General features: G+C 40.0%; 5 protein-coding genes across 5 annotated transcripts; all 5 read right to left on the minus strand.

Annotated features, from left to right (window-relative positions):
• Positions 1-522: 522 nt before the first annotated feature.
• Positions 523-1,740, minus strand: LOC139747517 (cuticle protein CP14.6-like). The gene is made up of 3 exons (XM_071659915.1): positions 1,653-1,740; positions 963-1,180; positions 523-859 (listed from the first exon to the last, which is right to left on the minus strand). The coding sequence occupies exons 1-3, from the start codon at positions 1,659-1,661 to the stop codon at positions 646-648; spliced, it is 441 nt and encodes a 146-aa protein (XP_071516016.1). The 5' UTR covers positions 1,662-1,740; the 3' UTR covers positions 523-645.
• Positions 1,741-4,235: 2,495 nt separating this feature from the next.
• On the minus strand, positions 4,236-15,462 carry LOC139747659 (uncharacterized). Its single transcript, XM_071660225.1, has 7 exons — positions 15,327-15,462; positions 14,777-14,982; positions 14,442-14,654; positions 13,847-13,928; positions 5,273-5,314; positions 4,667-4,893; positions 4,236-4,569 (listed from the first exon to the last, which is right to left on the minus strand). Exons 1-7 carry the CDS (start codon positions 15,333-15,335, stop codon positions 4,365-4,367), a joined length of 984 nt encoding a protein of 327 aa, XP_071516326.1. The 5' UTR covers positions 15,336-15,462; the 3' UTR covers positions 4,236-4,364.
• On the minus strand, positions 8,488-9,599 carry LOC139747516 (cuticle protein CP14.6-like). Its single transcript, XM_071659914.1, has 3 exons — positions 9,518-9,599; positions 8,916-9,142; positions 8,488-8,818 (listed from the first exon to the last, which is right to left on the minus strand). Exons 1-3 carry the CDS (start codon positions 9,551-9,553, stop codon positions 8,614-8,616), a joined length of 468 nt encoding a protein of 155 aa, XP_071516015.1. The 5' UTR covers positions 9,554-9,599; the 3' UTR covers positions 8,488-8,613.
• Positions 15,463-19,782: 4,320 nt separating the features above from the next.
• LOC139747518 (cuticle protein AMP1A-like) lies at positions 19,783-21,063 on the minus strand. The gene is made up of 3 exons (XM_071659916.1): positions 20,974-21,063; positions 20,494-20,699; positions 19,783-20,123 (listed from the first exon to the last, which is right to left on the minus strand). Exons 1-3 carry the CDS (start codon positions 20,980-20,982, stop codon positions 19,910-19,912), a joined length of 429 nt encoding a protein of 142 aa, XP_071516017.1. The 5' UTR covers positions 20,983-21,063; the 3' UTR covers positions 19,783-19,909.
• Positions 21,064-23,251: 2,188 nt separating this feature from the next.
• LOC139747705 (cuticle protein AMP1A-like) lies at positions 23,252-24,577 on the minus strand. Its single transcript, XM_071660309.1, has 3 exons — positions 24,482-24,577; positions 23,923-24,128; positions 23,252-23,593 (listed from the first exon to the last, which is right to left on the minus strand). Exons 1-3 carry the CDS (start codon positions 24,488-24,490, stop codon positions 23,383-23,385), a joined length of 426 nt encoding a protein of 141 aa, XP_071516410.1. The 5' UTR covers positions 24,491-24,577; the 3' UTR covers positions 23,252-23,382.
• Positions 24,578-24,622: the final 45 nt, after the last annotated feature.

Genomic DNA, 24,622 nt, shown 5'->3' on the forward strand with positions numbered 1-24,622 from the left:
TCTATTTGTTTAGATTTTCAAAATAAGATTAGCAATGATGAAATTCATCCTGAACCTACTCAATCATAATGGTCTTATTAACGTTTAAGTTGGGTAAGTCTGATATCATTAGGTCCCACAGTAATGAAGTTAATGATTTTGTAAATGTATCATTAGCACTTTGAATCATACAGAACCTCTTCAAACGTGCTACAAGATATATATTTCATATTTCCTAAATCATATTCCAATGATGATAGACATCCGCTTATAAACATAAATTGTTGTCTTAATGTCATGTTCATACCAGTTTATATATAGAGCGAATGTATGAATGGCACGGGAAATCTCTTTACTTGAACATTATTTCCTCTGCAGTTTAACAGTGGATGAATCACTTAACATGACTATCTTAAAGTCGTCTGCAAAAACCAGTACATAAAACTGCTGGCATTTGTGTAGTCAGCAACGACTTTATGTTCAGAGTTATGCAGAGGCGGATTGAGGATGTCTTACACGTTTGAAGGTAATAACACAAAGATACAGAATTATGTGTTTATATTTTCGCATGAGAAAAATATCAGTATAAATAAATAACACTCCAATACATTCTTGATATTTGACTTTTAAGTGGGATGGTACTTTTTGTTCTTTATCGAGAGTCCACTAGGGTGCACCGTAGCTGCCAGAGGACGCGGAGACCTTTCCATGGGCGCGGGCAGCGTCCTCCTCAGCGGCGAAGGCGATCTGGTCCAGCACGAACTGAGGGATTGGGTGGGGGAACGCTGGAGCCACTGGCAGGAGGTCAGACTGAGGCTGGTAGCCGTTCTCATCGGCGACGAATATCAACTTGACTGGTGTACCGTCAGGAGCAGTGTAGCTGTGGAGAAACACATCATGTATTCCATAAGTTTAGAATATTCATATAACATCTGAGGCAAGAATTTAACCAACAGAAATACCAAAATATTTACAGTACTTACGAAAATTGTCCAGACGTGGCCACAGCGCCTGTGGGACCAGCAGGAGAGCCGGACTGAGACCAGAGGACGCCGTCGCCTGTCTCCAAGTCAAGACTGTACTTGCCATAGTCCCCAAGAACAAAGTCCTGTCTCAGAATGGGCACCTCGACGCTGGAGGAGGAGGAGTCGTAATTCTGAGGGGCGGCGGTAGCCACTACGGCCAAGGCGGCGAGAATCACCTGCAGTAACAGACACGGAGCGTTCGTTAGTGGGTCTGCCATCTGACTAGACTTCTGAAGTTGAATGTCAAGGTCGTTATGTATTCTTTCATGCTGTATACCTCACAATATAACTCTACTTTTACCCTCTGTCTATCAAGTGACTATATCCCGATATATGCTATACACACACGGGGATGTATAAACTTAGATATGGGATATAAACATATTTGCATCACTGATGAAAACTTCTCGTGACTTGGAGCCACAAGTTTATGTAACGTTATTGAATAACCAACTTATGCACACTAAAAGTCACTTTATCAATTATTGTTGATATCTCTGCATATATGTTTATATATCTGTGTATTAGACACTATGTGAGTTTTCCCCAGATTATCTACACATGCAGTACATGCTATGAATATCATTATAAATAGGAATATCCTTATCTCTCTCCAACAAAGAAATAACTTCTTCCTGAGTCACTTACAAACTTCATGTTGGATAGTGGTGGGTGGAATGACGGTTCTGCCACCTAAGCCACCGACTTTATAGCAACAACCGACACGCAGACGCCTGCTACGGACACCGTGAAAGACAACTTTCTGGTTGAAAGTTTTGCCGCTGGCACTCGGCTTCGAGGTCATACTGTATGGAACAAGTTTTTGATCCACGTGTTGCCCTCCTTTACCTTTGGTTTTGCCGGTCTTCGCCTGCAGGTGGTTACGCCACAGGTGAGAAGCAACCGGTGGGGTTGTATTATCGTTAGTGACCGGAGAGGAGTAGTCTCGTCGAAAACCTCACCCTAAAAGGAGTTCAAAAGATCCTGGGTTCAAGTCCTGGCTGCTGGAGAGCATTATGCTTTCCATATTCGTATATATATATATATATATATATATATATATATATATATATATATATGTATATATTATCTACTCAGGCTAGTGAATAGATATCTAAATGCCCCTGATGGCGTATCTTGCCTGCACAAGTGGTCAAATCCATTGTTCATTTATGCTCTACGTATCAAAGAAAACGGGACATTGATGCCAAAGTTAACTTGTTCTTGTTTCCGTGGGTGACCGTCTCTCCTAGAGGAAAGGTCGCTTAGCTGCCAGGCCAGACCCAGGCCAAGGTTAGTCATGCACAATGTACATGTCATGGGTTCGTCTCCTGCTCTCAGAAGTGTACATACCTGCTCATTCTATGTTCATAACATGAACTCAAAACAAAAGGTAATGTGTTACACTGTCGCTTCGACAAGTTCTGCCTTCTTGGTCAACACGACAATGAATATAACGCATTTAAAGGAAAAAGTTATGTATTTGGTGGGGTAATCATACAATATGTTGTAGAATTACCTCACGAAATGCATAACTCTTTCATTTAAATGCATTATATTCATTGACCATTTTCGTACATTTTTGTGTAAGTAGTTTATGATGTCTAGAAAGGTATGGTGGTAATTATACCTTATTGGAAGATATCTTTCAGTGATCAAATCAAATAACTGAATCAACATTAATATTAGCTTGATTTCTTTTTGTCGCTCGTGGGATTTGTATCTACGTATGTGGTTCAACTAAATGGGTTCTCCTTCTTTGGGTATTTAAAGATCAATAACTACGAGTTTCAGATTTAGAATGAATCATGACAATCAGCATCGAATATCTTATTATCTGACAGCGACTGATGATGTGAAAGGACACAAGACGGGATACAGTTTCTTCAGCTTTCGAAAGACAAGTCTACCCCATACCTATTTGTCAATCGTCAGTTCCCAAGTCAATCTTCACAGTTCGTTCCTGTCCTTCTGTTCTGTATTTTCTTCAACTTCTGACAGTGCCTTTCCTCTACTTTCAAACGGGTCTAGATACCCTTGATCCGTTTCATTCAAGGATATCCTGCTGAATATATTCCTTAGGTAATCCAGTTCAAGCAGTTCTTGGCATATCTCATGTCTTCCATTAGTTGTACATGACCATACTGCCATAGCTTGCTCTTTTCAGTTATACCTAACACAGATGTAACGTTTGAATCCTCTCTTATCTTGAAGTTTTTCATCTTATCCATTCTTGTATCTTCTCTGATTAACCACAGTTCTCTCACTTCGGCAGCTTGGATTTGAAATCTTATTTTGGTAGTGAGTGACCCATGTTTCAGATCCATAATTTGGATGGGTCCTGGTGTAGTGTGTTTTGCATTTCGATGGGAGAGTTTTATCTCAGCATAAACTTACTGACTCTTGCTTTGCATTTGATAATTCTGATGTTATTTCCATTTGCTGCAGGATTTCCAACATTAATGATCAAGTTCACTTGTAGTTTCTTATCTAGATGTCTTTACAGACTTTTCTTTTTCTTAGAATATCTATCACTGTCATTATACTTTTACTGATTTTCATAACGTTTCTGTTCAAACAATTTGACCATCTGTCCATTGCGTCCTGAAAGCCTATCTTACTTGCAATCATATTAGCTACGTCATCAACATATGCCAATGTTGCCTTTTTATCTTTTCTTACGCATATATATTCTTAGACATTTCTCGAAAAATGTGTTGAATGAAAGATGGGACAGTACTCCCTGTCTGACTCCTGGTTTTACTTCAAACCACTCACTGTCAGTCTCCACATCCTTGACTTTATACCCTTAAGGATAGTATAAACATTTCTAGATTAGGAGGGAAAATATGTTCAGGGCAAGAAAAAGAATGGAATGAGGAGGGGAGAGAAAGTGACATGAGGGATGGCATGAGAGGTGAAGGAAGATCATTTATGGATAGAAAGAAAGTAGGCTACGGGAAAGAACCTTGAGGGACACCGCTGCTCAAAGACTGAGATCAAAAAGTCGCTATTACCGTGATTGTATAGCTAGAAGGGAAGCATTGTAGTAACAGAAAGAGGAAAACCAAAAAATGTCAAGTAAAGAAGTTCATAAGGCAAAGACTTATGCCACAACCTGACATTGCTTTGAGATTTCGTGTACCACGACGAGAGATTCATCTACATCCCTAATGGCGATAGATTTGAAAACAGAAAAAGTAATACATCTGCTGATAATAAAACAAAATATAGTGATGCATATTTTTTTTTAATTTTCTCATAAAATATATGAATGGGAATAAATAGTATTATCTACAATAGGTTTGTAACATTTAACCTTCCAGAAGACATTCAATCCTTCATCATTGACTAAGCTTCCTATGGAGCATCGTATCTCTTGGAGGGTCCCTCACGGGCGCGTCTGGCGTCCTCCTCAGCAGCGAAGGCGATCTGGTCCAGCACGAACTGAGGGATTTCGTGGGGGAACTCGGGAGCCACTGGCAGGTGGTCAGACTCAGGCTGGTAGCCGTTCTCGTCGGCGACGTACTTGACAACGACGTCAGTGCCGTCGGGAGCAACGTAACTGTGGAGAGGAAATATGTATCTCACGAAGTAAAGATTCCTCTGTATCACATTAGGCACAGATTTGACAGAAATAGGAAAACAATTACAATACTTACGAGTATTGTCCAGCCACGACCACGGAGCCATCGGGGCCGCTGGCAGAGCCGGACCCTGACACAGCGATGTCGTTGCCAGTCTCTACTTCCAGGTTGTAATTGCCGTCGTCATCAGCATTAAATTCGTGTTTCAGGATGGGTACCTCTTCCAAGGAGTCATGGCGAGCCGAAGGGGCTTCGTAGAGGCTGCTGGCTGAGGCCACAGCGACCAGCACGGAGAGGACCACCTGTCCAAGAAACATGCCACAGTGAGAGTTTGTTTCACATTATCCGGAAGTTTGATAACAAATTACGTCAACTTTCAAGGTAACATATTCTACTGTAGAACGTATCTCACGTTAGAGACCATTTACCTTCAAAGCCGTCATGTTCTGAAATATGTACATACCTCCTGGTGATACGGTAATAAACTTCTAAGCTATTCAATTCTGACTTTTCAGCAATGAAAAATATCTAAAGCATAAGAGAAACAGAGAGTGTCTTAATGAAGTACTGTTGGATATGATTTTCATTATGCACACAGAAAAGGTAACTGTAGTCATGACTATGTGATGAACATTTAGTTAAATCGAACTCTGTGAGAGAGTGTTAGAATTCTTAACTTACAAACTTCATGTTGAAGGATACTGAATGCTGAACTATCCCGAGCTAGAGTATTTATAGCAGCCAGCCGACCTGCATTCAGTTGCCAGTTGCACTTTATGAAACACTGGTTACTTCTAGAAACTAATTTAGCATTCAGTATGAAGGTCAGAGGCTCAGTACTTGTATTCTTTCACGAGAGCGATGTGCTTTTTAACCTTTGGCCTATAAAATCTATTTTCTTTCGGAACTGATTTTGAATTAGCAATTTACGTTAATCAAAACTCTTCAACAATATATATATATATATATATACATATATATATATATATATATATATATATATATATATATATATATATATATATATATATATATATATATATATATATATATATATATATATATATATATTCATTATTTTTCTTGCCCTGAACATATTTTCCCTCCTAATCTAGAAATGTTTATACGATCCAAAAGGGTATAAAGTCAAGGCTGTGGAGACTGACAGTGAGTGGTTTCAAGTAAAACCAGGAGTCAGACAGGGAGGAGTACGGTCCCATCTTTCATTCAACACATTCATATATATATATATATATATATATATATATATATATATATATATATATATATATATATATATATATATATATATATATATATATATATATATATATATATATATATATATATATATATATATATATATATATATATATATGTATATATATATATATATATATTTTTTTTTTCATACTATTCGCCATTTCCCGCGATAGCGAGGTAGCGTTAAGAACAGAGGACTGGGCCTTTGAGGGAATACCCTCACCTGGCGCAATTCTCTGTTCCCTCTTTTGGAAAATTAAAAAAAAAACGAGAGGGGAGGATTTCCAGCCCCCCGCTCCCTCCCCTTTTAGTCGCCTTCTACGACACGCAGGGAATACGTGGGAAGTATTCTTTCTCCCCTATCCCCAGGGATATGGGAGAAAGAATACTTCCCACGACTAAAGGGGACAGGAGCGATAAGCTAGAAACCCTCCCCTCCTTGTATTTAACTTTCTAAAAGGAGAAACAGAAGATAAAGATTTTGAGTGATCGGGGCTTCAACATACAGGAGGGCAAAAGGAGTGCAAGGAATAGAGTGAATTGGAACGATGTGGTATTCCGGGGTCGACGTGCTGTCAATGGATTGGACCAGAGCATGTGAAGCGTCTGGGGTAAACCATGGAAAGTGGGGCCTGGATGTGGAAAGGGAGCTGTGGTTTCGGTGCATTACACATGACAGCTAGAGACTGAGTGTGAACGAATGTGGCCTAATGATACATATATGTATATATATATATATATATATATATATATATATATATATATATATATATATATATATATATATATATATATGATAATGCTATTAATAATAACAATGATAATGATAGTAGATAAATATTATGATGGTGATAGTAATGATGATAATGATGATCATAACAATAATCATAATATAATAGCAATGATGATTATGATGATGATAACAATAGCCTCCAGACGTGGACCACCGTCAGTAACGTTCTCATCAACCGAACCAATAATACTGTCTCACTAGACCCCAAACCCAGCTAGCCTGTCCGGCTCATTACGCTTCTCGGTCTTACTTTATAAAATAAAATAAGCCGGAGGGAACAAGTCAATACCATTACTGATAAGGTCTTCTGGCTTTTGCTTCTGCAACCTTTGTTATCTCAAGACTCTTTGCCCCCCTGTGTCTGAGATGAAGAGTATACATATTCTTAAAAAACTCACCATTGCCTCCTCTCCGCTTGGTTTTCCACCTTATAACGACACAGCTGGGAGAACTAAAGGAGGTGTTCAACAGAGCAAGTAAGGATATCCTTGAACCTTCTGACTCCACTTAAACACACAAGTTTTCCTAAGTTTCAGAAACCATCAAATAATTACAGTGCTTCCTGTTGAGGGAGGAAAAAACAACCGTATTTGCAAAGATGATGATTATGTCAAGGAAAAACACGGCAGAAAGTTTTGATTTATTAGATGGACTCTTCTCTTCCAACCATATATATTGTAAGATTAACTGGTAAGATCACTAAGTGGCCTTAGCCTATTAGGTCCGTCAAATGCAAAGATAAACTAGACATGTATACATGTTTCCTCCTGGCACTGCTGGCACCATTTTGAGAAGGGATACAATAATTAATTCTTGTCTAAAAACTGGAAACTGGAAACGAGAAGTACCGGCCGCTTGTGTGTCACAGGTTAAGGTCTCAGGGGTCTGGAACACATGAGGGGGTGGAGAGGTGGTGCTCACGAGAGCTGTAGTGTAGAGGGAGGGTAGCAAGATCACGGTAGATGGGGAGGTGACAGATGAAGACTTCGTAAACCGGAAGTCTCAAGATCCCAGCCTATATAACAGAGAGGTTGAGGAATGAACACCATTGGTATACAAGCAGCACTCTACTCTGTGGCGGATAATACCTCTGTAGGTATGAAATTGTTTCTCATAGAAAAAAAAATATATTGTGACACACAGCAGGCTCAAATTCTGAAAAACAAATTTTATAGAACCTTTTATACTGACCGTCCAAGACATAAGGGAGGATACAGTTAGGCCAACATGTTTATTTTATTGCTGGATTGGACTGTATTGTTTGACATTTGACAGCAGGAAACAAGAAAGAGTTAGGGAAAGATATAGACAGAAATTGCATTTTTTGCACGTTAAATTTCAAGGGATTATTACTTCCACATTCCGAGGTGTTGCACAGGTGAGAACTAAGAGTAGAAATTTGTTTAGTGCAAGAAATAAAAATCGAGTAGAGGAGTAAGAAGTGAAGGTCAGATAAGATGACATATGTAGAGTGGAATCGTGGACATAAGAGTGAATATAGTTCAAAGCGCAAGGAAGTACATGATCAATGGGTAGAATAATGATAAGTGATAGGGAAGAATCTCTTATGATACCGATGATGAAAAGATAGAAGGAGAAAGTCGCTTCATCAACAACTACCGCGGATGAAGGAAGAGAAATTATGCTATGAAGTAATAAACAAAAAACAGAGAGAAGCAGAAAAACCAAATGAGAAAGGTTAAGGAAGCTAGACTTGTGTCACAGATTGTCAGATGATTGGAAGACGACAAGAGCAACGATGAAATGATTAGCTTAGATCCTCATAGCAACAGATTCAGGCTACCCACAGTCAAACATCCGATGATAATCAAACAAAATATAATGATGCAAATTTTAATTTTCTCATAACAAAATGCAATTAGAAATAAATACTAGCTCACTAAAGTGGGTCTGTAACATTTATCCTTTCAGAAGACATTCAATCCTTCATCATTGACTAAGCTTCCTATGGAGCATCGTATCTCTTGGAGGGTCCCTCACGGGCGCGTCTGGCGTCCTCCTCAGCGGCGAAAGCGATCTGGTCCAGCACGAACTGAGGGATTTCGTGGGGGAATTCGGGAGCCACTGGCAGGAGGTCAGACTGAGGCTGGTAGCCGTTCTCGTCGGCGACGTACTTGACAACGACATCAGTGCCGTCAGGAGCAACGTAACTGTGGAGAGGAAATATGTATCTCACGAAGTAAAGATTCCTCTGTATCACATTAGGCACAGATTTGACAGAAATAGGAAAACAATTACAATACTTACGAGTATTGTCCAGCCACGACCACGGAGCCATCGGGGCCGCTGGCAGAGCCGGACCCTGACACAGCGATGTTGTTGCCAGTCTCTACCTCCAGGTTGTAATTGCCGTCGTCATCAGCATTAAATTCGTGTTTCAGGATGGGTACCACTTCCAAGGAGTCATGGCGAGCCGAAGGGGCTTCGTAGAGGCTGCTGGCTGAGGCCACAGCGACCAGCATGGAGAGGACCACCTGTCCAAGAAACATGGATGCCAGAGTAAGTTTACTTCACATGATATCAGAAGGTTAGTAACAAGCTACTTCATCGTTCATGATAATAAACACAGTTAGGGATATAACTTACTGTAAAGACCATTAACGTTTGGGTGATACGTATCATAAAACGTTGATTTTATGTCCTGTGTTGAGATGATAAACATTTACGGTAACTATCCTACTTTTTTCATCTGTCAAGCACTTTAGAACGTAACAGAAACGGTAGATATGTTTTTGAAGCATCTAAGTATGTGATATACACAAAAAAATCAATTTTCAGTCATGACTCTGTGATGGATCTTCAGTGTAGATGGAACACTGAGGAAGTCTTAGTTTAAATCATTAACTTACAAACTTCATGTTGGATGGAGCACGAGAGGACTGCATGCTCTACCATCCCCACCCAGTGTATATATAGCAAACCTCGACCTGCATTCAGTTGCCAGTTACACTTTACAAGGTAAAGTTTAGTTTTAAAAGCTCATTTGACTCTTAATTTGAAGGTTAAAGTACCATTATTCATGTTCTGTTCCGACGCGCGACACTTTCTTTAATTCTTGACTCTAAAAATTCTTTCGTGAAGAAAGCTGTGAGATCTAGGATTCTAGTTTCCCTCTCAGGATTAATCTATTTAGTCTTTTCAAGATTTTGTTAGATTAATTCTTAAATGTCTGACGATGCCAGAAGAAAGGCGAAAGTCCACTGTGTAACTACAGAAAATCTAGTGAAAATGAACCTTGGTAACTTATTTTTCCAGCTTTCTCAATAACAAGGAACATGTATCAGAAAATCAGAAAACAAAACAGTTCATTAGCGTAAATTGTGCTATAATCAATGATGAGACATGACTGAATAAAAATTCTATGTCCAAGTATACTAACATTAAATGCATATATCATACAAACCTCCGACAGCCAGGATCAAACCCAGGACCTCTCTGCAACAGGCGGGAGCGCTGCTGCTAGGCTATGATCGCCCCTTAATAGGGAAATGATTATTCGAATACTATGTACTCGAATACTCTTCGTCTCACGTTGGTGAGCAACGGGGTCTACACCGGTCTTTTCCCATCAGGCTCACATAGCCAGCAGATAGCATTTCACCGAACATAACTGTACAACGCGGAGGTATATGAATACGAACAAGTGCATATGAACGCGCACCTTCATAGAACATACAAACCTCCAACAGCCAAGATCGAACCCGGGACCCCCGTGCAACAGGCGATACCTCTAAGGTATGATCGCCCCTTAATAGGGGAAAGACCGGTGTAGACCCCGTTGATCACCAACGTGAGATGAAGGGTATTCGAGCACATAGTATTCGAATAGTCATATGCACTTTGTTCGTATGAATATATATATATATATATATATATATATATATATATATATATATATATATATATATATATATATATATATATATATATATATATATATATATATATATATATATATATATATATATATATATTGATGACAATAGTCTTTGATGATAGTTGTTAAGGTGAAATCACAATTCACTAGGAGTTCATATAATTTTATGTAACACGTAATTTTTCTATACATAAAGCACTACATGTCTCGTGGAGACAGTCTACCTCATCAGGTGCAATAGGCCATCTCAACTGTTGGGGATAGTTTAGCTCCGGGCTTCTCTATTAACCTGGTTCACTTAACGAAGAAAATGAGAGTAAAAACATGTTGTTGACACGGAGCGAGTATCGCCCCTAAAAGCAAGGTCACCCACTGCTTGCTTGCCTGCTCCTGGGTCATGTAGGCTGCACCCTACCTCCTAACTCCTGCTGCATGGCTGGAACGGGGTCAAGTAGATGACCGGACCCGGGTCAAGGAGGCGGCACCCTACTGCAGCCTTGCTGCATGGCCGGACCCGGATAATGCAGGCTGCACGTTGCTGCATGACCGGAACCGAGTCTTGCAGGTTTTAACTAATCTCCGGGTGATTTCCGGGTCTTGGGGCAGCACGCTGTGTATCCAGTGCTCTGAATTACGTCTATAACATGCAACAAAAACCTTTCTCTAAGGTCATCGGATGCACACGCGTTACATGATATGTCCAGACTCAAGAATAATTTTCAAATGTCATATAAGATTACCGATAATTATATCATGGTTGTGATATTTGAACTTTGAATTTAGTCCAGGTACATACCTATAAAGCATTATGAACATGGTGCCAACATCACTTCTAAAGATGTCATCTAAGTATTCCAAAAATACTTTTCCAGAAAAGGATAAGAGCTTGATAATTCTGTTTGCATAATCAAGTATTGTCATGGCAGCAATCCCGTTCTTCTGAAACAAAAGGGCGCTTTATCTAAGTGGCAACAACTGTGTTGAGCTTAATATTAAACTTATATAAATTCATGCTTTTGTTGGATAAGAAAATAACGATTCATGTGAATGTTGTTATATGTTAATGATTGGTATCATATGTAGAGAGAAGTGCAACGTATGATAAAGATTGGCAAATGTGTGTGAATAGAAGTGTAAGGTCAAAGTCTAGCGAGAAAGAGAATACTTTCTTACTTGTGTTTATAAGTACTCAAACGTTTTGGCTGTGTCAGTCAGCACCCGACGGGCCACCATCAGATTCGGGAGGATGCTGTGTGCGTCGTGTCTTATTGTAATAAACTCCCGTGGTGTAGCGGTTAGCCTTCCTAGTCGTGTCGCATTCACGGGCCTCCCAGGGTCGAACGCATAGGTTCGATTTCTGGCTGTGATAGTCGGTCCACAGTCAACCCAGCTGTTCATTTACCAGTAGTGGTTGGCCTATAAAATGGGTACCTGGCTCAGACTAGTTTATATATATATATATATATATATATATATATATATATATATATATATATATATATATATATATATATATATATATATATATATATATATATATATATATATCCCAGAACCAAAATCTAAGAAAAAGGTCCTCGTTTTATCTTTGACCTTTCAAGAAAGCTTCTGCAGCTCTAGGATGCGCTACTTCCAGTAGCAGGAAAATGTAGAACGTTTGATTTTTTATCTTTTTTTGACAAGATTGTACTCCAAGTGACTTTTCATGCGCGGTATCGTCTCGAGCAAGTGAAGTCCAGCAACGCCTATAGATGCTGACAGTGTCTAAAGATGATGAAATCGAAAGAAATGGCTCTTATTACTTAGCTTCATCTAAATCTAAGATGGACCCCACCTGACATGATATTTGTCTCAGACCCCAAAAGAACCATGATGATGTACGGGAGGTCCATACGCTCTTTCCTGCGCACGTAAGGGCGTCGTATCTCCCTGACGTGAGAAGGGTCGTAGACCCTGAGGGGCTATGGTCTCAGCAAGTAGGCCCTCCATCTCAAAACGTATCTGCTCTTCCTGTAAATGATGACGAAAATCTCACAATAACCATCATCATAGAGGCGCTGATAATCCGATGAACAATAATAGTAACCGTAATGATGATAAAGAAACTGGTGACAATAATCATCATTATGAGCATTAGATATGAATTAATGAGTAACGATTATATTACGTCGCTGTCTATACTAACAAATCTACTCCCTTGCATATGTAGCTTGTGTACCGTGGAAGGTGTGGCGTAGGAAGGATCGTCCTGTATGATTCAGTATGATTAAGGTTTATGGGATGAGTAAGCATCAGTCACGTCTACAGATGAACCTCTGATGGCCAGGAAGTGCTGCGTGTCGACAGCTTAATGTACTGGATACTTCAAAAGCAAATCTCAATCGAAGGACTAAGAATCTTCACTCTATGAAAGTTGCCATGGAGAGTGCAGTAGGTATAATAACGAGCACTCAAGAATAAGAAGAAAATAAAGGTGTCGACCGCTAGGAAGGTAGGCAGGATGTCTTTGATAAAAGAATGCATATAACATCAGATAAGTTTTATTATTAGGTTATCTGATGCATCTTGTACATACACACCCAACTGCGTTAAAGAATCCAGACAGATGTCGTCTGCGAGACTTTAATGAAAAATTAGCTAAAAAGATAAGGTATACAATAGGGATGGGGAATAATCCAAAAAGTTCGTTCATTATGGGCAAGGGTATTAGAAGGGGCCGTTTACTGACACTGCCTGAACCCTCCCTTTCATGGGTAGTGGAGACAGGCAGGGCTCCGGCGACTCTTCGCATCCCAGAAGGCCAGGAAAAGGAGTGTTTGAGCTTATGATGCAATTTCCTATTTGTGCAGATTAATCAAAAAGGAGAAAAGGAATGAAATGGGAAACAATACCAAGCTGGGAAGTAGAAAAGACCAAGAAAGGTGTATGGTGCAATTAGCTAGAAGATTTTAAGACTAACTTTAAAACTTAGCTCTTCATACGAAACTAAATGTACTTCCAGTGATTTTGACACTCAGGATGCAAGATGGTACTAGGAACAATATCATCAGTACTAAGTGTGGATGGTAGTTGCCCTGGGAGGCTGCCTGAAAAATCCTTACTGATGTATAGTTTAGGACACTAAATCATCTATGTAAAGAGAGTATTAAGATTTTTCATATCATCATCATCCTTAAATCGTAGCTTTCAAGAAAGGAAGAAAACTAACTCAGTATGATATAATACCCAACGAAGCATCAACGCCCAGAACAAGAAACTCTCATCACATTTCATTAATAACATAAGTGGATATTTCATTTACAAAAGCCTCCACAGTCATCCAGTGACAGAGAGAATTATGAAATACTGATGAATTCTTGTGTACAATGGCGTCAGTGGTAAGACTTTAAGTGTAATCATATTGAGGAGCTTTTGACTGTAGAGTTTGTCATCAATCTGTTTGTAATTATAGCCGAAGAGCCGAGGGAGCCCAGTAAAAGGAGTCTAAGGGATATATAAGGTTATATATATATATATATATATATATATATATATATATATATATATATATATATATATATATATATATATATATATATATATATATATATATATATATATATATATATATATATATATATATATGCAACAAATAATAGAATGATTTCAAATCATTTGTTAATTCACCAAAAGTTTTAGATCAAATAAAACACAGTAATGAAACCGAGTACTGTTGACAATAGGGTAATAGAATTGTTATCATATTCTTTTTAATGAGTGATAGATACAGACAGCGAGTTCATAAATAGATTTTATACAACGGCGTATAATTGATGTTTTTGTACGAGGGTCGTTCTCTGTCTCCAATAAGGAAGTCTTTATTGGAGAGCATCGCAGGTACTGGAGGACGAGCTTACTAAGGTGCACTATATCTACCGGATGGTGACCTGGACTCACCGCGAGCGCGGGCAGCGTCCTCCTCAGCGGCGAAGGCGATCTGGTCCAGCACAAACTGAGGGATTGGGTGGGGGAACTCGGGAGCCACTGGCAGGAGGTCAGACTCGGGCTGGAAGCCGTTCTCGTTGGCGATGAACTTTACATTGACGGGGACACCCTCAGGAGAAACATAGCTAGAAATACGAAGTATAAGTTAAAAAGATCCATTATAATAGGAAAGAAAAGCATTTTGAAAAGGAACCTGTCTTACTATTGGATTATTCACAGACACAAAATATGGGAATCTAGCACTCACGAGAAGTATCCGGAGCTGGCGATGGCGCCTTCTGCTCCGGGAGCGCCAGACTCTGAGACGACGATGCCGTTGCTAGACTCCATGTTGAAGTTGTATGTACCGTCGTCTTCGATGACACGGTCGTCCCTGAGGATGGCCGCCTCGCGGGAGTGGGAAGTGTAGTCGGGGGCGGCGGCGGCCACGGCGGCCAGCATGGCGAAGATCACCTGCACAACACAGGCAGGTTGTAATTAAATCTGTTCATGATCAGTTCGAGATGTGCCATGCATACGATAGTGCTAAGTGAAAGCACTTTCATATCTAACATGCATAGAGGAGAAACAAATATGCTGTGTGAAATATCAATGGAGGTCTTTAGGAATACAACCTTTTTATATCATTACTATCATCTTTCTCGTATCAGACTAAATGAGGTAATTCAATATGTACAGACTATTAATATGAGCTACAGAGGCTTTTATACTCCCGCCTCATAAATCCTCCCACAATTTCTATACATGAATTACGATGAAATCTCAGTTTGTTTGACCAAGGGAACTAAGGCACTTACGAACTTCATGCTGTCTGTTTCTATCAGCTTCTGATGCCTGTAGCACCGTAGACAACTCTATTTATAGGACGTCTGCCAACAGCTGCCGGCTGTGAACGCTGTGATGATTTGTGATCGGGCCTCTCCTTGACCTGATGATCTCTGGAAACAAATGTCGAGGTTGTCATTATACTATCATCTCTGTTTTTATAGACACTATTGAGCGCGGAGCACATCTGACATGAACAGCAATTTTTCTATTTACCTACTGTGGCCTACTGAGAACAGGCTTTTTCCTTCCTTTCTTAGCCAACATTTAACCTGCTAGTTATATAGAATTAGGTCAGGTTTCTTAGCATTTCTCTGCCCATTTTTAATTTCTTAGATAAGAATACAGTTATTCTATGCCTTATCTAAATCTAGGGCATCTAAGAACCCTGCCTTCGGCTATAAAGAATGTATACTGTGTGCATTTGGTGCATAGGAACTAAGATGCAAAAGAATCATGGGGTATCTTGCTGTAGACATCCAGATGCCCTAACTTTGTTCTGAAGTTTTCATCTCTCGCAATCTTTAATCAAGGAACAATGAGAGCCTCCTGTGATAATTAATCACGTAGCGCTAAACTACAACGATTATGTCAGACGATGAGTGCCAGTGGTAGGAAAAGGAATGAGGAGATGAGAGAGGAGAGTGATACAGTGTGCGTGTGTGTGTGTGTGTGTGTGTGTGTGTGTGTACTTTCACCTTGAATAGAGACACACGTTCCCATGAAAGGCTGGGTACAAACCTGCTTTAGTTTGAAGAGAAAAAAAAAAGTGAGTCACACAAATGATCAGTCAGCTGGTTGCTCAAGAGTGACCGTCTCTTCCTCCGGCAAGGTCCTCCTTCTGCAGGGGTAGGCATAGATCAAGGGGTAGCCAGCGGGTCGTACAATTAAGGAAGTTTATTAGCGGAGATAAACTCATAGCCAGACTTGAGGTTCAGATTGGAAGTCCTTTCTACAAAAGCTCAATTACGCTAAGCCTGGATTGTGAGGAATCCAACGAGCGCACCGTCCGAATTGTGTCAAAGGTCAAACAGAACCAAATCCTGCACGCAACTGGACGCTCTCCATGAAACAACCGTGGTATGTTGAGGTATCTTTCATACAGTCCAGGTATCTGTCATACAGTCGAAGTATTTTTCATACATCCGAGGTATCTTTCATACAATCGAGGTATCATTCATACAGCCTTCATGGGACGTGGAGAGGAGCAGGAGAAACGTAAGATGTGAGAAAGATTAAGTCTGAGGGACGATAACTATTTTCATAAGACGTGCTCCACCGTCGGGCATAGGTGTAGTCTTGACCTACATGGTGCAGACAGCCGGTCATCTCACGTAGAAATCTCCACCTGTCTAGTACTGCACAGTACAGATGATTATGTAGAAATATGAGGGTTCACACCTAAATGTACAGAGAAAATAAAAAAAGATGACTACACACATCCACACGAGAAATATGTTATCTTCTGTACACTTATAATGATGATGATAATGATAATATTATTAATAACAATAATAATAATGATGATGAGAGGAATGACTTTAATGATAATGATTATGATAATTTTCAACAACAGTAATGATAATGATGATAATAATGATAAAGAAATAAGATAATAAGATAATAATGATAATAACAATGATAATAGTAATGATAACATCAAGGATGAAGAAGGAGAACAAGAAGAACAAGATAGTGACTGCGTCTTCATGAAACTTGTAATCATTCCACTGTGGAATTCACTGACTGTTGCTTTGTTACATTTCTTCGACCCCTGGAGGGTGAATCCTCACTGAGGAATGGGGTAGAGAAGGAGAAAATAGGACCTTATGTACCAAAGAAGGATGGTAGTGTTCTGAACATTACAGGAAGACGATAGCAGAAAAACTCAGCGGTGTAAAAGTGATTACTATTTACTAATTGTGTGTTACAGGAGAGTTTTACGCTCATGTTGCCCGTCTCTTAACCTTGAATATATATCCATGTCTTTGATTATATGTGTGTACACACACACACACACACACACACACACACATACACACACACACACACACACACACACACACACACACAGACACACGCCAGACTAAGCCAGGTACCCCATCCCGATGGATGAACACTTGGGCTGGTCGTTGCTGATTGCTGTGCCCAAAATTCGAACCTATTTGGGCCTGATTCCTGACGTCCCTTGGCTGTCTCATGATTAACTTGTCTCTATTTTTGCTGTACGTGTGTGTGTGTGTGTGTGTGTGTGTGTGTGTGAGAGAGAGATATGAACAATTACCTCTCATAATTGCCCATGTAGTGTATGAGGTTAAAAGTTCATCATTTCATTTTTCAGTGGTGTCGAATAAAGCATGTCGTCCTCACTAAATTTGTTTCATTTCTTCGCTGTTGTAATCTTCTTACAATGTTCCCAGCTGTCTCTACTGTTACTTTAACTTCTTGTTATGTCCTCTTGGGCGAGAGCCTTCTCTTTGTTTGCAAGAAGTGTTCTACATCGCCATCATCCAGTCATTATGAAATGTAAGGAAAACTATCATTTTCTCCTTATCTTTTAAGGGTAGATGTAATACTGCTGTCTTCTTCTCATAGCTCAGTTCTTTTAGCTCAAGTTTAGCAAAATGAATAGTTTGTTAAGTCTGTAAAACTCTGTGTAAAACTGATTAAAAAGGAATAATCAGAATGATCGTCGAGCCATCTTTTCCCTCACTCTCTACACTTGTCGACTTAAAAAGAAAAAAGCTGTTCTCTCTCTCGTTGAGAAGACCTGGCCAGTAGTCGTGACCTAGAGCGTTCGTCTGCAACGTGGCGTGAACATAACCAGCAGATCAAGTCCAGCAGACTTCCGAGAAATACCAGAGTTCTAACGATTGCCGCTGCCGGTCTCCAAGTTGACGTAGTGTGGGTTGCAGTCCTGGATGTCATGGTCGTTGCTGAGAACAGCCCTGAACCTCCTGAAAAAAACCAACGTGGCGAGCTGCCTTTAAGGTCTGCTGAATGAGGGGTGATGGAAGCCCAAGCGGCCAGCACAGTGAGAACCACATCTCAGAAAGAGACAAATGTTCTTGTATGTCAACTTTCATTCTTTCACTTTTCATGCTAGACAGACGCTTCTTACATATTGTTTACTGTATGAATATCATCTACGTAAAGAATGCTCGAACAGCTTATATAAATCACTACACAAGATCATTCAAATCTATTTTTGTTAAAGAATTTCACCTTATGATCTTGTTCTTCAGAGGAATGCAGGAACACATAGCCCTTCTTCATTCCTGTATTGATAAGATATTCGAGCTACCGAGTCTGGAAGCATCACTCTTAATACCTTAATGATGTGTGTTGTACGCAAAATAATATGTAGTTGGATTAAAGCCTCACATCTCTCGTAATTGATTCTGATGTGTGTGTATGACCCAACCGACCTCATGTCATGTTAATTTCATTTTGCTCGATGTTGTGAACCAAACTTGGTTCATGAGCTCCCACCTGTTGTCATGCGTCGTTATTAAATGTACGGTGTGGTTTCTCCACGACCAGATCGATATATAGTGGAATGATGATGAAGGATAAGGAGGCAGCTTAAAAGCCGTCGTACCGAGGAGGATTTTCTGCTATAGAGTGTGCCACTGTTGGTGTAAACGATGGCCTTTGGTATACCTTACCTCAGCTGCTTCAGTTGTCTGTGACGGGACTGGTCTAATAATGCATTTGTGGTGATGATAATTTCTTATGGTCTCATGAGCTACAAGTGAGCAGCGGGTAATAGAGCGTGTTATAGATCGAAATACTTGGGTTATAAAACTTGCCAACGTGTGAAGGCGTTGGTAAGATAATCCTATCGTCAGGTCCAGCAAGCAGAGGATATCTAGCTATAACCAACGGGACGGAGGATTAGCATGTGGCTAGAAAGACTTCAGATCCTCTGAATGTGGACAAAGATTTCGTCCGTTTCTTCAGGTTAATGAGGAGCTTTCATGGCTGACAGGGTATGGTGTATCATGGACTGGGAGTCTTTTATTAATTAGTAAAGAACTTGAAGAAGGGAGAGAAACATTATCCTTAAAAAAGATAGTATCTAACCCAACATACTGGAAAACTGATACCGAATGTCTATATTATGGAGCAGAGCTATTTCTCAGAGACACCTTGAGAATTCCAAATGCATTTACTCGAATAAAGCTACTCTATCTGGCTTAGGTTAATTACAAGAGAGATGGGTCATGTTATTTTTCTCCTATGACTCCAAAGCTATGACGCCCACGATGCCCAGGATCTGAATATCCATTGCGTAAGTACTGAGGAGGAGTCGGTTGTCCAGCGCTTCTGCAAATGTTTCTCACTTACCCAAATCACTGTGAGCCGTTGGTGCTAGTTCATCATAAAACATTCTTCTTAGAAAGGCATGGGTATTTATACAGAATATCATATCATATATTTATTTTACACGAATATTCTTTTACAACGAACATGCAAAGATACGCAATAATAAATAGTCAGGGGAAACATTTTCGCACAAGATACCGAAATCTTTTAACAATGAGAGTCCTTTCTAGGGAGCACCATAGCTGCCGGAGGGACCTGAGGACTTGCCGCGGGCGCGGGCAGCGTCTTCCTCAGCAGCGAAGGCGATCTGGTCCAGCACGAACTGAGGGATTGGGTGGGGGAAGGCGGGAGCCACTGGCAGGAGGTCAGACTCGGGCTGGAAGCCGTGTTCGTTGGCGACGTACTTCACATGGACGGGGACACCCTCAGGAGAGGTGTAGCTGAAATGAACGCATCGTATTACATACGAACTGCTGCAGAAGTGTAATGATCGAGATCTGATGAAGGATCGTCGTGGGATTAAGCAGATGGCACTTAATAAAAGTTGACAAAAAGAGTGATATGTCGGAGCAGTACCATAACACCGTCATTGTAGAAATACGGCTTGAAATTAGGTAATCTATTCACGGAAATAATTTGAAAGCACTTTTTTCTTTTAACATTTGCTACCAATTGCACTAATTCATCTATTTCAAAGGCTATATCCTTTGTAGCATGGCTGATGGGCCACAAATCATCTGTAACATTATACTGTGTCTTGTAATCTCCCTGTATCAACAGGATGCGACAGAGCAAGTACCAAATACTCACGAGAAGTATCCGGAGCTGGCGATGGCGCCTTCTGCTCCGGGAGCGCCAGACTCTGAGACGACGATGCCATTGCTAGACTCCATGTCGAAGTTGTACCTGCCGTCGTCTTCGATGACACGGTCGTCCCTGAGGATGGTCGCCTCGCGGGAGTGGGAAGTGTAGTCGGGGGCGGCGGCGGCCACGGCGGCCAGCATGGCGAAGATCACCTGTAGATAAAGATACTGTATGTGTTATCAAATAGACTGATGCTCATTCACCTTCCGTCACATAGAAACCATTTAGGTGATGATAAAAGAGTTCTGGAAATTACAATATTGCGCACGTATGATTCAAAGTAATTGAAAAAAAAAAGATTAAGACGAAAATTTGTATGGGTGACTGACGGATTTTGTATTCAGTATAAGATATCAGTGTATTAAGTTTTCTTATGAGCTTCTCTTATGAGCTAGTGTCTCTAACCAAACTAATATCGATACATACAAACTTCATGTTGCTTGGTGCTGTGAGATTCTGATGTCAGTATCTGCTGCAACCAATGTATATATACTATCCGCAGACCAGACAGTTGCCATGTATCATCTTATTGAGGATCAACAAACCGGTTTTCATGCCATTTTATTTCTGGTAATGACATCATGTGAGATAATTAAGTTTTTATGACAGTGACGATGGCCACCCAAACATTCTGCTACATATGTCTACGTTTTTGTCTCCTGTGCAAGTAGGTTATTGTTTTTCTGCGTAGCTCCTGGTAACGTGTTGAGAAATATCCACGTGAATTTACCCAAGGCCAATGAAAAAGACTTATATACATAAGACTGCAGCATGGCAAGTGTAGCAAGAAATCCGTTACAAGGTGTAACAAGATATAAATTGCGGAGTTAAGGCCCAGAGTGGATTATAAATGTCATGATACGAGTCATTTGCATCATGTTATGTATAGCAAAGTTTTAGATTGATATAGAATGAAGAATGAATTGCTCCGTAATATGCAGTATTGTTGCTTATCTCATGATGGAGTAAATGATTCTTTCTCTTTTTCGACTTCAATAAATTTGGAATGATATTACTTATATTCCATTCATACAATCTTTGGGGTAGGTTTTAAAAGCTCTCAGAGTAAAACGTCTTTGAATTATTTATGCTTTATGCATATTATCAAATTTCTTTTGAAGTTCTACAAAACACATTTTTACTTGCAAGAAGAAGAAGAAGAAGAAGAAGAAGAAGAAGAAGAAGAAGAAGAAGAAGAAGAAGAAGAAGAGGAAGAAGAGGGAGAAGAAGAAATTATCTGTTAAGGATTTCAAAATTCGTTTTGTTGATAAAGTCTGCTTAAGTCACCAACTCAAAGTTTCACCAACTCTCATCGATCCTCATGTTAATAAAATATCTCAGCATATTTCATACCAGTATCTGAGACATCTTGATGACAATAAGACAGACAGACAGACATATGAATATACAGAAAAGACAGACACGAGTACCTTAACCTATGGCCAAGCTCATTTTTTTTCTTACATGCACAGAAAACTACGTGACATCCATCCTACTACACCTTAATCCGGCTTTGAAAATCAGTTAAACAGCAGTGATGATTTCTGAATGCTTAGGCCAAAGAGAGTTAATGATATATTCACAGATATAATCATAAATTCTTCACAATGATTGTCCTGGGTCATTCTATATAATCAACTGACATTTCGCTCACGTTTTCTCTTAATCTGTGTCATACAGAGAAAAGGAAATGAATTCCATAAGTTACTTATTCTCTTATGTATCGTAGAATAAGACTGTGAATAAGCATCATATAACAGAAAGAGCATTGCATGCAGAGCCTGTCTTGCTTTCTACCTTTACATGTATATAAGATAGATGTCTTTATATTGTTCTCCATCTTTCATTTGTTTTCCTTTCTAACATTTCCGTCTGTCTGAGAACTCATTCCCATTTCTGAATAACTGACTTATGATTGCTGAAGAATTCTCATTTACTATGTGTTTAGTGTTTCAGTCTATCTTTACTTACAAATTTATCATCAGTTCGCGATGCATCAGACCTTTTGTTAGTCTTTAACAGGTCCAGCTAACCCTACTCTGTGGACCAAGATTTCTTTTACATCTTAAGTAGATATGGAAATCTTGACATCGAAACAAGAGCCCCTCTTCCCACAGCCAGCCCTCACAGACCTTGCTATGTTTCTCTAACCACTCCTCTTGTCCTGGTTCAGCCCAGTGACAGCACGTCATCCCCTGTGTACCACATAATTCCAATTCTCTGTATCTCATGCATCACTCTTCCTCCTGCATGCTCATGCTCCAAAATCTCAAAGCATCTTTCACTCCATCCTTCCATTTCGTTCTTGTCTCCCCAGTTTCCTTATTCCCTCTACTTTTGACTCATATACCCATCTTAGTGTCTCATTACTCATTCTTGATAACGTCCAAGCCATCTTAGCACACTCTCTTCAGCTCTCACAAATATACTCCACTTACTGCAACGATTCTATCTCATCCAATCACTCCATACTCTATCAACCATACTCACGCTACATATTGCCCTCAAGTATTTCATTTCCATCGCATCCAACTCTTAACGCACGAGACTAGTTCAAACTATTCATAATTCACTCACACACCATACTTTAGGATCTTTGAGGTGATCATTGTCTAGATCACCGAAACACGGCCGACCTTGCTCCCCTTAGTGACATCATCGTTACATGCTAGTCATAGCAAATCATGAACCAATGAAAACAAAGTTGAATATCATACATTTATTCTAAATCCTCTATAAAGCAAAATAAATAAATGGAATGAGGCTTTCACACAGTGAAGACACGATCAGTGAACTTGCAGGAAGTCGACACATCATCCATCATGAGTAAGTTTACTAGGGAGACCCATAGCTGCCGGAGGGCGCTGACTTTCCACGGGCGCGGGCGGCATCCTCCTCAGCGGCGAAGGCGATCTGGTCCAGCACGAACTGAGGGATTGGGTGGGGGAAGGCGGGAGCCACTGGCAAGAGGTCAGACTCGGGCTGGAAACCGTTTGCGTCGGCGACGAACTTCACGTGGACGGGGACGCCCTCAGGGGAGGTGTAGCTGAAATTAAGGATATAAATATAAATATAACCATACAGACGCATAAAAGACTTGGTCTAACGTGAGATTAAGAAGACACCTTACAATTGTTATAGGATCAAGTTATATGTATCATTATGAAAATTCCCATGTGGCTCATCGTAAAAGTTGATAAGATATTGACTTAAGTGAATAGAAGAAAAAAAAAACGAACCTGAAGATTTTTTTTTTTTAGAGATATTGCCTTCTTGTTGTGTCTACTAGGTTACATGTCATGTATCAAGATAAAATCATGTCTTGTAATCTCCCTGTATCAACAGGATGCGACAGAGCAAGTACCAAAAACTCACGAGAAGTATCCGGAGCTGGCGATGGCGCCTTCTGCTCCGGGAGCGCCAGACTCTGAGACGACGATGCCGTTGCTAGACTCCATGTTGAAGTTGTATGTACCGTCGTCTTCGATGACACGGTCGTCCCTGAGGATGGCCGCCTCGCGGGAGTGGGAAGTGTAGTCGGGGGCGGCGGCGGCCACGGCGGCCAGCATGGCGAAGATCACCTGTAGATAAAGATACTGTATGTGTTATCAAATAGACTGATGCTCATTCACCTTCCGTCACATAGAAACCATTTAGGTGATGATGAAAGATTTCTGAGAATCATCATGTTCTACGATTCTACGAATATGTTTTCAGGTTGTTTTCTTAAAAAGAATTCGAGCCAAAAATATAGTTCTCAAAAACAATAAACAACAAATAGGCTGAAATGAATTTCTTTTCAAGTTCTTCTGAAAGTTGATCTTATTATCACTGACTGACGTATAGGGTATTCAATCTGATTTATGAATGTACAAAATCCTTTCAATTTTTCTTATGTTCTTGACTCTCTAACCAAAGTAATCTCGGTACATACAAACTTCATGTTGCTTGATGCTATGAGATTCTGATGTCTAAAGTTCCATGATTCAATCTATATATACTGACGGTCGACGGACGAGTTGCCATGTATCACTGAACTGGATATCTACAATCCGGTTTTCATGGCCTTCTGTTC

This window comes from Panulirus ornatus, chromosome 69 (assembly GCF_036320965.1).
Source record: "Panulirus ornatus isolate Po-2019 chromosome 69, ASM3632096v1, whole genome shotgun sequence".
In the NCBI taxonomy this organism is placed as follows: domain Eukaryota; kingdom Metazoa; phylum Arthropoda; class Malacostraca; order Decapoda; family Palinuridae; genus Panulirus; species Panulirus ornatus.